Below are 12,597 nucleotides of genomic sequence, written 5' to 3' on the forward strand. Positions count from 1 at the left end.
CCCACTTTATTTAATTTTGCTATTCACATTATGATTGGTGGGAGGTCCCAAACCCCCACACGTTAAGAATAAAATGTCATATTAAAATTCTTCCTTACTTCAGAAGATAAAAATTTAACATTTTATAACTACGAAAACTTTTTCTCCCACACTGTATTAATAAATTCACTATACAGAAAATTAGCCTTTATTTTTTTAAATATCTAATTACAAAATCTGCGCAATATCCATTAACTACTTAAAATATGGAGTTACCTTACCAGTATCATTAGCTGTGTGGTTTCTGGATGGTAAAAAATTCTGCATGCTCCTACTGCTTTCTTAAAATCTTTATGTGCATTTTCATTAGCACACCTATGGAGACATTAATTCATGTGTAAGACCTAAATAACAGATTAAATTTAGAGGGCAATTATAATACAAACCCCAGTATTTCATTTTGATACCACCCATTAAAACTTTTGTTGATTAAAAAGATTTTCTATAAGAAGTTTTTGGTTAGGTGTTTGGGGAAAAAAGATTTTTGTAGCATTTAAAAAAATCTTCTTAAAACACAAAACAATTCAATAGTAAAGAAAATTACTCACGCCTCTCTCAAATCTTCAGGAACATCCACTGTGCATTTAAAGAAGGTATTTTTTTTGACAGTTTTATTTTGATTGACAGGCCGAAGTCGTTCAAATGTGACTATTTCATTGTAAGTGGCATCACAAGCAGCATATTCAATGACATAAAACTAAAAGACATCAAAATACTTTAAAAATCCCATCTGAGCAAAACTAATAAGCTTTAAATGAAGTTCTAATTACCTTGCTCAGCTTAAATAGTAGACCCTCCCCCTTGTGGCACAAATACTAAGCACAGCTTAGTTACATCAAACTGATTTTCCTAAAGTAGATTATAGGTTTTTATAAACATGAATCTTAGTAGTCCTCACATGCTTAGGGTGTACCTCTAGAGAGCAGCCTTGGTGTTTGCAAATTGAGAACACAAACAGAAACGAATGATGATGAATTTTTGACCAATTATTTCTAAAGTAGGCTTTTAGAAACAAAACAGAGTTGGAGTAACCTTTACAGAAACGAAGAGTTGAGGCATTTCCTTGGAAACTAGTCACAAACCAAGTGTTAACATCACTTACTTCTCCTTTCATCATTCGAACTTTAGCCAACCACCATCCACAAGGTTCTTGGTCATTTGCTCGTGAATATACCTGAGAAGGAAAAAAAATGCCTTCAACCATTCATCGTAAGATATTTCAACCTTGTAAATAATGACTTATTATAAATGCCAAGTCCCATTAAACTTAAGAATAAAAAATGTTATTGTACTGAAATTAATGGGCTAAACAAAGTTTAATAAAAGAATTATATAAGTCCGGCCGGCTTGGCTCAGTGGTTGAGCATTGACCTATGATCCAGGAGATCATGGTTCGATTCCAGTCAGGGCACGTGCCCAGGTTGTGGGCTCGATCACCGCAATGGGGGAGCAGGAGGCATGAAGACAAACAATGACTCCCTCATCACTGATGTTTCTATCTCTATCTCCTCCTTCTCCCTTCCTTTCTCTGAAATCAATAAAATATTACACACACGCACACACACAAAGAGTTACATGAGCCTAAATTTTACTACTGAAAAATAAGATAGCCTTTTTAGGCAATTTTCTCCTCAAAAAACAAATTCAAATTCATGAGGGTTTACTAAACAAATATTAAAGAAATGATTCTTACAAGGTAGTTTTATACAGTGTAAAACATAGTTTAGTTTCTGTCACCATTGTTCATCTTTAAACATTGCATTTTGATGGTTCAAGTAGCAGAAGGATAAGCCAGAACTTGAGAGAGATGTATTTTAAAAATCTGATGCCTGGCCCTAGCCAGTTTGCTCAGTGGTTAGAGCGTCAGCGCCAGGACTTAAGGGTCCCAGGTTCAATTCCGGACAAGGGCATGTACCTCGGTTGCAGGCTCAATCCCCAGCCCCGGTAGGGACGCATGCAGGAGGCAACAAATTGATGTGTCTCTCTCACATGGATGTATGTCTGTCTGCCTGCCTCTCTCTCTTTCCCTTCTACTTTCAAAAGCAACTGAAAAAATATCCTCGGGCGAATATTAAAAATAATAAATAAAATCTGATGTCAGTATTTATAAGATGCTCAAATCAAGAATTGTTTTTCAGAAAGTGATACACTCTATTTTAAAATTACTTCAAGAATATGACATTTAGATCCCTTGCTGAGGAACCTACATCAAATGTACTAAATGTTTAGCTGGGGGGAAAAAAAGTCACATACATTAGTACATCTAGCAAAGTACGTATCTTATGACACTTCCTATCTAAAAAGTGTGTCTTATATGCTCTGTATTTATAATTATCAGGTATTTTTTAACATTACACATTAGAAAATTTCCATTAGGGATTATAGTTATTTATGATATAGCAGCTTTTCAAATGTATTTTCAATACATGGAAAACTGGGGGGTTGGGGGCTAAGATGACTAAGCTAAGGTTACCCCTACAGAGGTCGCCAAAGAAATCTATCAATACCAGTTAACAGCTACCTGTGAGATAAATGCAAACTGTTGATAAGTAAATAGTTTTGAAAAGCTTGCAGCTTCTATCAAGGTGTTGTGAGAGTGATTTTGGAAGCAGTGGAATATTGAAACTGTAAATGAATAAGCCAAAACCTTATGATCAACTTTACTGTACACCGTTAGAAAAAAACTGTGAGAAAGAAAAGATAAAAAGAAAAATAGGCCTTTGTACCAATTAGGCTCCAAAGGACTCAATTTTAACTTTTGCATTTCTTTTATGAGCAAACCTATTTTATGACTTTTATCCTTTCTCACTGGTCTTCCAAAAAATTAAGAAATTGTTTTTTTTTAAACAGAATAAAAACTATCTGAAAATTAGTATATGAGTCCTATGGGCCCTTTTATAAATCTAAGGTGGAATCTAGTGGTCATATTTTTCCTTTCCCTTTAAACACTTTGCTATTTCATTTCATCATCATCATTCAATTACCTCCAACTATAATTTTTAAAAAATAAAAAGAGCCCGGCCGGGCGTGGCTCAGCAGTTGAGCGTCGACCTAGGATCCCAGCGATCGGGGTTCAATTCCCAGTCAGGGCACATGCCCGGGTTGCAGGCTCACAGCCAATCAATGACTCTCTCTCATCACTGATGTTTCTATCCCTCTCCTCCCCCTTCTTTCCTCCCTGAAATCAATAAAGATATATTTTTTAAAAATAAATAAATAAAACAGAAAAATGACGGTATTGCCAGGAAGGATACAACAGTAAAATATATCACTATTAATGCATCATCCTCTAGTTTACTGCATAGTCTTTCAAGAAAATATTAAGAAACACTAGAAACACCATTCTTGTCTACTTTTGGCTACTGCTGAACAGTTAAGAATTCAGAATTTTTATTTTCAACCCATAATTACACAGAAAAAAATTTACAGAGGAAGGACTTTCATGATTATTAGAGGAATCAGACTGGAGCAAAGAGCCAACAGCACTCCAGATTCTAATGATCAATGTGAAATTATCTTATAAGCAGAATCTCAGTCTATGAAGTCTTCAAATGACAACATCCTAGATCAACACCCCCAAACAATACATTCCTAATGAAAAAAAGGAAATTTAGTATTCTCACCCAGTTAATCATTCAACTGGGACTCCATTATACAAAATCCTGCAACAAGCATCTGGACCACTCCTGTTTTTCTACAAGGACACATAACAGTACTGTTTCATCTTTCATGCCTGCACACCAAAATATACTCGGTTCAGTTGATAAGTGGCCAAATGCCAAAGGCAGATGTGTATACAAAGATGACTAGAAAGAAAGAGCTGAAGAAGAAATGCAAAAAATTCAGTGGATTACTCAACCCAATTGGTTAAATATAAAAAGTGTTGTGTGTTTTTTTAAAAAAAGGTGTAATTATAGCAAAAAGACTTTGCTTTGTTCAATAAAATTAGAAACCACCAACAGTTCCAAATATTCTTAAAGTATTACATTCTGACAATTCATGTGTAAAATGAACCAGAAGAAATAATAAACTAGAACTTATTAGAAATGTATTTTAAATTTGATGTCAGTATTTATAAGATGGGGCATGTTTGGGGTTTATGTCTGACAGCTGATGAGCAGTAATATTTACGGAACTTTACTCATTTTAGGCATATGTATTATCAAAACCAAGAAAATATGGAATACAAAGTTGAATTTGCTATGTTTAAATGCTTATGAAAAATTATATGTAAAATGACTTAAAAATATTTTTTAAACCAGTAAATATAGCCCAAATGATAAAGGATGACTATTTTCCCTAGTATACTGTGGATTAAAAAAAAAAAAGAAAACCCTAAGGACAGAAGGTTCTTGCCAATTCCAAGCACTACTCAGGAAGGCAGTTCATCTAGATGAAGTTTCTCTTAGTGATCTATAGTGAATGAGTGACTCAAACTTAAATGCTAAAAACAAACAAACAAACAAAACGGGTCTTAAAACTACTTAAATCCCTTTAATTGTATTTTTGCCAAAGCATAACATTCTAGGAATCTGGCTCGCTGTGTAAGCTTATCTACAAAAAAGAGAATAAACCATTCTGGACTGCTTTGAGGCCTTATTTCTCACTGAACACTGAAATGCTGTATTCCATTTTATACTTACATCCATCTCTGTAAATCTCATTAACAACTTTATCCCTCAAAGACAAAGCCACTCTCATGAAGCCAACTATGAGTCTGGCTCCACTTACGTGCTGTGGGTCAAATCATATTCTTGATAAAATGTACTGTATCTCATACCAAAAAAAAAAAAAAAAAAATCACTTTAATAACCCAGAATTAAAACTGTGCCCTAGTGTACTGTGTTCCAAATGTTGATTACTAAATTTATGACATCATTGGAATAAGAACACCTCACAGAAATTCCCTTTCTTTAGATTTCACTTAAATCTCCAAACTATTCTAAGGGAGCAATTCACACTCTAAAGCTATGGCCCTAGTTGCTTTACCATTGTTTCTTCAAATCCAAAAAAAGCTCAAAAAAGCAGACTAAGGAGTGTCCATGGGAGACCTAAAAACACAAAAGTACTCAGATTGAAAGTTACAGTTTTATGGAGTGAAGGATGGAAAATGAAGACTCAAATTCCAAAAGCCTTTTTAAGGATTCTTTCTACCAAATGACTCCAAGTCAAACCTTATTACAAAATAGTCTCCAAACTATAATACACACCAAATTGTAACTTAAATGAAATTCCAGTCTGATGTTGCTAAGTATTCATTCAAGTTAAAAATGTTCAACAATGCCTTTCAAAGTTACAACAAAATAGAGATAACAACACTAGAGAGAAAATTTACCAAACTATGAAGAAAATTTCTGAATAATGTTAAGCACTAAACTGAATAGTTAATCACAATGACCCATTTTACAACATGAGATAAATTTATTCCCCTGTATTCACCATTTCATCTCACTACAATCTATGAAGAGATAAAAAAAAAAATGTACCTTAGAAAAAGCAAGCTTAACATCTAGAACACATTAATGTAATTTATCTACCTGTACAATATTATTATCTCATTCATATTTGTGGCTGATACACTAACAAGTGGGTTTCACAAGTCTTAAAAACTGACCATTTTCCAAGAGAAAGATGTAACAAAAATAATGTGCTCACATCTTTTTTTTTAAATGTTTGAGCATTTCCCAAGCACTAAGATTAACAATGGGCTTGGTATTATGAGAACGACTAATTGCAGAGAGCTAACATTTTCAGATTGGTCGCAAAGATCAAACGGACATTTTTAAAGGTATATGTAAACAATACGTATATATATTTAGCTTTCATATAAATAAAATACTGAATTTTAAAAATTGTAAGGTAAGAGTGTCCTATCTCAAATTATTCTTACCCCTTTTATCTACTTTCTCTCAAGGCACCTATCCCAATGTTACAATTAAAATATAAAGATGAATAATCATGTCTTATAATCTGCCATAAAAGACAGGACAAAAGGCATATGTCAAGAAACAAAACTTGCCAATTCTTATTTCAATTGTGAAGAAAACTTCACAATTCAAAAATAATTATCAAATATGTTAAATACAAGAAGAAAACTTTGAAAACCTTGTGAAATTATACACATTAGCTTGGGTTGTAAGGTTTCCTATGTAACGTGTGTGTGTGTGTGTGTGTGTGTGTGTGTACTAACTTGCTAAACAAGGCAGGTATCTATAATAAAAGACAAAGCACACCTCACGTGAAATCACTGGAGTAATTTGTACTGCCCTTCCAATATCCCAGAACATTATTATATTCTATAACCAGTTCAAGAGAATCTAAGGAACTCTTCATTTTCCCATTACATCCAACTTTGTAAGCTGAGTATTATTTTCTTAGCAATATTTAGTTAGCAAAATCAACCATTAAGCAAATACTTAATTTTAGACCTTTCAAAACCAACTTTCTATTATAAATTATAGTGTCTCCTTGAGGCCATCACTTGATCATGAGACTAATTTATGTTCTGTAACTTCATGTAAGCCTCATAAACTGGCTGGAAAGACAAACCTCAAGTAGCCAAACATTTTTAAAGTAATAAAATTTCAGGGCAAACCATATGAAATTATCAATATTCAACCATTCCTGACCTAGAAGAATGAAAATTTTATATAGCCAAACTAAGTAAATGCCTGAAAGAGCTCAATGGAAAGCTCTCTCTCCTGTATCACTTTTGTACTAAATGTAATAATGGCCAAATCAAAGCCACCTTCCCTTCTTCAAAGAGAAGGGGTACCAGAGCTGCAAAAGAACAAAAGAGTTCTAAGTCTAGCATAAAACTGACAACATCCTATAAATACATGATATATTAAAAAATAGCATTCAGGACAAAAACTGAAACTGGTTTATCAGGTTCTCAACCTTCAAGCTTTATGACCTTGGAATGGTTAACGAAGTATTCCTAGAGTTTAGAACAGGCCCTCAAGAGATTACTGTGTTAAATGGAAATAATCTGTTTAAGAAGCCAGTTAGTTATGTTACATATACTAGTACTATACAAGTGTCAGCTGTTATTATTGCTATGTTATGCTATTTGTGACTAGCAGAAAGAAAACAGTGGCCAATGACATAAATTAAAAAATTAATATACTAAAAATAATATACCATGCCGTAAATTACCAAGAGAAAAGTATCAAATTGGATTAAAAACCTATATACTCTTGGGGGGAGGGGGACACAAACCTGCAGAAATGTATCAGAGGCCACACACAAAAAAATTGGCAGATCTGAAGAAGCAAACCTAAAACTTCTTGATAGCCAAAGCCACAGAATATTACATTGTCTGGGAGAAAACACAATATATAACATAAAAATTTATCCATAAAATGCTAAGATTGCCTACATCAAAAACTACATGGACAAAAAATAAGACAATTCGAAGAACAAAAGGTTAACAGTCAATGAGCTAATTCAAAAGACACTCTCATGTGGCCGGGCAGGGCTCAGCGGATGAGCGTCGACCTAGGATCCAAGGGGTTCGATTCCTGGTCGGTGGCATGCAGGAGGAACCAATCAATGATGACTCTCTTATCACTGATGTTTCTGTTTCTGTCTGTCTCTCTCTCTCTCCCTCTCCCTTCCTCTCTCTGAAATCAATAAAGATATATTTGAAAAAGAAAGAAGAATGTGTTAAAAGACATTCCGTATCACTAGTGATGATTAAGGAAGAAATGAAGAATTGTAAGACATCAGCTTCCTTCTACTGGGTTTATATAACAGATTAATAATAACCCAGCCAGTCAATCAATGAGGAAACAAATACATTCAAGTGTTAGCAAAATTAAGTGGTAATTCAAAAAGCATTTTTAAAGGACAAAATGGTACATTTTGGTACTACCAAAATTTTAAATAACATGCTTTTTGATTCAGCAACTGAACCACTTAGACCTGTATTACCACCCTATCTGGTTTGGCTCAGTGGTTAGAGCGTCGGTCCACGGACTGAAGGGTCCTGGTTCAATTCTGGCTAAAGGCACATACATGGGTTGCAGGCTCAATTCCCAGCCCTGGTCGAGGCGCGTAGAGGGGGCAACCAATCAGTGTCTCTCTCACATCAATGGTTTTCTCTCCCTCCCCCTCCTTCCCTTCCAGTCTCTCACAAAAGCAATGGAAAAAATACCTCCAGGTAAGGGTTAAAAACAAAACAAAACTATTACCAGAAGAAGATTTATATAAAAGACGATTAATTAATTCTGGCTTTTTTTGTAATAGCAAAAAAATCTGTCAATTTCAATGCGTCTAATTATGACACATCTGTAGAATACGGAGTATTATGGGGTGGTTAGAAAAAATGATGTAATCCGTATGTTTAGACATGAAAATGTCTGATATCCTGATTAACTGAAAAAGAAAGTAACAAATATATAACATATTCTCATTTTTGTAAGAGACATGCATACTCTTTATAAATGCAAAAAAAAAATTTGAAGAGACACTCAACTCTGGTAAATGATATCTAAACTGAGATGGGCAACCAGCACACCTACACACCACACTAAGAGGGAAGATTCATATTTTATGTTATGCAATGGGGTGGGGAGGGCTCTCAAAATGTTATTTGGTTCAAAATATAAAGTCTAACAACCATAATTCCTAAACATTCCAGGTCACATGGAGAGATTCCTGACTACTGATGGCCAAACAAAAACCAATAAAGGTGGCAAGATTAACTTTTTAAAGCTTCTTTATGTAAATTTTCAAGGGAAAAAAATGACAATAACATCTTAATTTCAGGTATAGATTCTCATCATTTTAAGGAGCAAATTTCACCAAGACTGAACCAAAAACCAATCTGAAATAAAACACTCTGATCATCAATTTCCAAATGGGCAACAAAGATGGTCCAAAAAATGGATAAGGCCTTCCTCACCTGAGATTGGGGAAAGTACACTGGTAACATTCTCAGTGCTCCACCAAGTTTTTCCTTTTATCTATGCCTTTAAACTACCAACTAAAATTAAAATTGTTTGTCTAAACAACAATTTTTTTTTTAAAGGAACTTTTTTTTTTTTTAAATATATCTTTATTGACTTCAGAGAGAGGAAGGAGAGAGAGATAGAAACATCAATGATGAGAGAGTCACTGATCAGCTGCCTCCTGCATGCCCCCGACTGGGGGATCGAGCCTGCAACCCGGGCATGTGTCCTGACAGGGAATCGAACCCCGATTGCCTGGATCCTAGGTCGACGCTCAACCACTGAGCCACGCCCGGACGGGCAACAACAATTTTAAAAGTATGAAAAGCACTATGCTCAGAATTGGCCACCACATATTTCTAATTCTAGAACAAAACTAAGAATTCAGAGGAAACAACTTCTAAAACAAATTTTTTAAAATGAAAACAAATCAAGTTATTTTATCAATCCTCACAGAAAGGTGTTTATTCGAAAATACAAGCTCGCTCTTTGATCTTTCTCTCTGGAGCTTTTCCCCACCCCTTTTTTCCCCCAGGGCTCTACTGCTCTCTCTGGAACAGGCCCCTGTGTGAGTTTTCTTTGGCTTTCTTTTTCCTAAGCTCCAAAGGCTACTCTTTTGCCTCTGTAATTTGTTTCCTAAGCCCACACAGCCCAGCTGGCTCACTTCTTCCAGGGCTCACTTCTTCTACCTGTGACTTTCTAAATGAATTTTTGCTTCTATTTAGAAAAAACCAAAACAACAAACAAATGTTTTCACTGGAGTCTAAAGTCCAAGAAAACATAGTACAGTAGTAATCAGCAGCATCACTACTACAATTCATAGGACCCATCAAGTACCCTACTTCACACTCCTCAAAGATACAAATACACACCACACTAAGACTACAGCTACAGATCTCCTTACAAAAAAGTTCTTAGTACCCACCTTTGGTGAAATCAACTATAACAGAAAAAGGTGAGTAAAGTGAAAGCTGTAACATTATTAGGGAGTGGGCTCATGGTGTGGTGCCCTGACACAATTAAGTTATAGCATGCTTTTTGATTTAGCATAAAGTGCATAGTAAACTTAGAGCAAGTAGTTAAAATCTAGGCAGAATTTTTAAATGAAAATGAGTTGAGGTTGTTAGGGGTTAAAGCACAATTCTTTGGTTTCCTAGCATAATATCTACAATTTAATGGGAACTCAAAGAAAATTTACCATTAAAAAAAATGAGAAATAAAAGTGACAGATTAGCCCTGGCCAGGTGGCTCAGCTGGTTAGAGCACTGTCCCGTACACCAAAAGGTTGCAGGTTTGATTCCCGGTCCAGGCACATACCTAGGTTGCAGGTTCCATCACCGGTCCAGGGTGCATAAGGGAGGCAACCAATCGATGTTTCTCTCTCTCTAAAATCAATAAAAACATATCCTAGGGTGAGGGTAAAAAAAAAAGTGACAGATTAACTAAACATATTCATTTGCAAGGTGCTCAGAAGAGTGTCTGGCACAGATTATGTATTGTTAAATGTTTATTTCATCAGTAATGGTTCTCCTACACCCCCAGTTCCTCTCCCCCCATCCTACATAAATGAGGTACAAATGAGATTTGAAAATATCTCTTTCAATACTATGGAGCCAACTCCTTGTGAGAAACATTTAGCATATCTGAGCATCTAGGAGGTACTGTGTTGCTTCTTGAAAAGCAAAAAAAATCAAATTTTCTATCTCCAACAAACTCATTATACCACTATTGGACAATTGAGTTCAAGTTTCTTTTTACAGAGCAGGCATATTAATTAACATTATTAACATACTGAAGTCAGAAAGACATCGTTAGTTTTTTATGGGATTCCATACAAAGAAATTCAAATGAACTATCATCCTTAACTCTCTCATCATTTCATTATTTTCATTTTAGTGATAAAGAAACCTGACCAAGCCACAAAGCTAAAAATAGTAGAGCTGAGACATAAATCCCAGTTCTGACTCCAAAACTCAAGCATTGCTATTTACAGTCATTGCCAACAGAAAAAGAAAAGGAATTAGATTTATTCTCCATCAGCTAAACAGATTTTCCTACAAGAATATTTATTTAAAACAAAATAACAGGCACACAAGAAAATAAACTTACAAATACATACCTCTACTTCATCTCCTTCACTAATTTCTTTTTTTATATCAGGTGGTGGTGGTAATCGAACTTCATTAAATGGAACCTGACGTTCTGGTTGCCAACTGAAGGATTAGAAAAGGCATTTAAAATTTCAAAATATATTATCCTAATACCCACTAATATGGAAGCTATATAATCTATGCTTAGTGCTGTATATTTTTCAAATTAATCATTTAGTTTTCCATAAAGAAAAACAAGTTTCATATTATATACTTTCCAAGTAATTAGTTTGTTGTAGTAGAACAGATTTTGCATGACTCTTAATAAAGTTTATAAATAATTAACATCATTGAAAATAATTACATATTACCTGCCAAATTACTCATCCTAAAGCAACAGTATATACATTATTCTGCAAAGGATATGGGCTATATTCAAAAAATATCATATCTACACTACTGCCAAATAACAGCAGTGGAACCAACTTACTTCAAACACATTTACAACTATATAAAATATAATTCCAGAGATTATAAAACAATATAAATGCACAATATGTTTTAGTGTAGATGTTCACAGAAATACAGAAAATTACTCAATTATTTTGAATACCTGAATTACATAAGGTTTCATTTCCTCACATAAAATTTATCTTTTCAACAATGAACACATACACAATTAAAACCTAGTAAAAGCTTAGTTTTCATGTTTGTAGCAAATATGTATCAAAGTTGCTAATTTAGTTATTGCTTAACTGACATTTTTTAATGTTGTATTTTATAAGCTGAGTTGATGAATAACTTCAAGTTCTAACAGATCATTCATATGTTCATATAATGTTCATAAAATGTTCCTATAGCATTTATCTGCACAGGATGCACGGGACACACACACAGCAGGAGAGAAGTAAAAGATTTTTGAGTGCTTTCTTTTCACCATTACTGTCAAAATGGCAGCTGCTCAAACACAGAAATCATCACAACACTTGTTTCTACATGAAACGACTGCTGGGCAGATATCTTTTCAGACAGTTCCAGAGCAGCTTAAAAGTGAAAGTTGAACAGTTCTGTTGTGACCTTCAGTTACACAGTGATCCTTTATAACCCTTCCTAAACAAGTCCAGAATACCTAGTCTTGCATATTTTAGACCATTACCTAGCCATTACAATATCTACAGTCTGAAAATGACTACCAGTAGCCACTTGGAAGGTCTCCTACAACATCATTTCAACATTTGCTTTTTTTTTTTTTTTTTTTTAAATATATCTCTATTGATTTCAGAGAGGAAGGGAGAAGGGGGAGAGAGAGAGAGAGAGATAGAAACATCAATGATGAGAGTCACTGATGGAGCCCCCAACCCAGGCATGTGCCCCAACCATGAATGAAACCGCTATCTCCTGGATCCTAGGTCAATGCTCAACTGCTGAGCCACGCCCGGCAGGGCAACATTTGCTTTTTTAAGAATTAAGCATATTATAATCCCATTTGTGCCATCTATTTTGGCAAAAACTAC

General features: G+C 34.6%; 1 protein-coding gene across 5 annotated transcripts in view; it reads right to left on the reverse strand.

The window, feature by feature from the left end:
• FXR1 (FMR1 autosomal homolog 1) overlaps positions 1–12,597 on the reverse strand; it is a 56,486-nt gene that overhangs the window by 25,558 nt on the left and 18,331 nt on the right. For all 5 annotated transcript variants that reach the window (XM_016218058.2, XM_016218057.2, XM_016218056.2 and 2 more), the window contains exons 3-6: positions 11,113–11,206; positions 1,142–1,213; positions 588–736; positions 261–354 (exon numbers count right to left, since the gene is read on the reverse strand). In XM_016218058.2, the coding sequence (XP_016073544.1) occupies positions 261–354; positions 588–736; positions 1,142–1,213; positions 11,113–11,206 (409 nt within the window). The remainder of the gene's footprint in view (positions 1–260; positions 355–587; positions 737–1,141; positions 1,214–11,112; positions 11,207–12,597) is intronic.

Source organism: Miniopterus natalensis, chromosome 6 (assembly GCF_054644295.1).
Source record: "Miniopterus natalensis isolate mMinNat1 chromosome 6, mMinNat1.hap1, whole genome shotgun sequence".
In the NCBI taxonomy this organism is placed as follows: Eukaryota; Metazoa; Chordata; class Mammalia; order Chiroptera; family Miniopteridae; genus Miniopterus; species Miniopterus natalensis.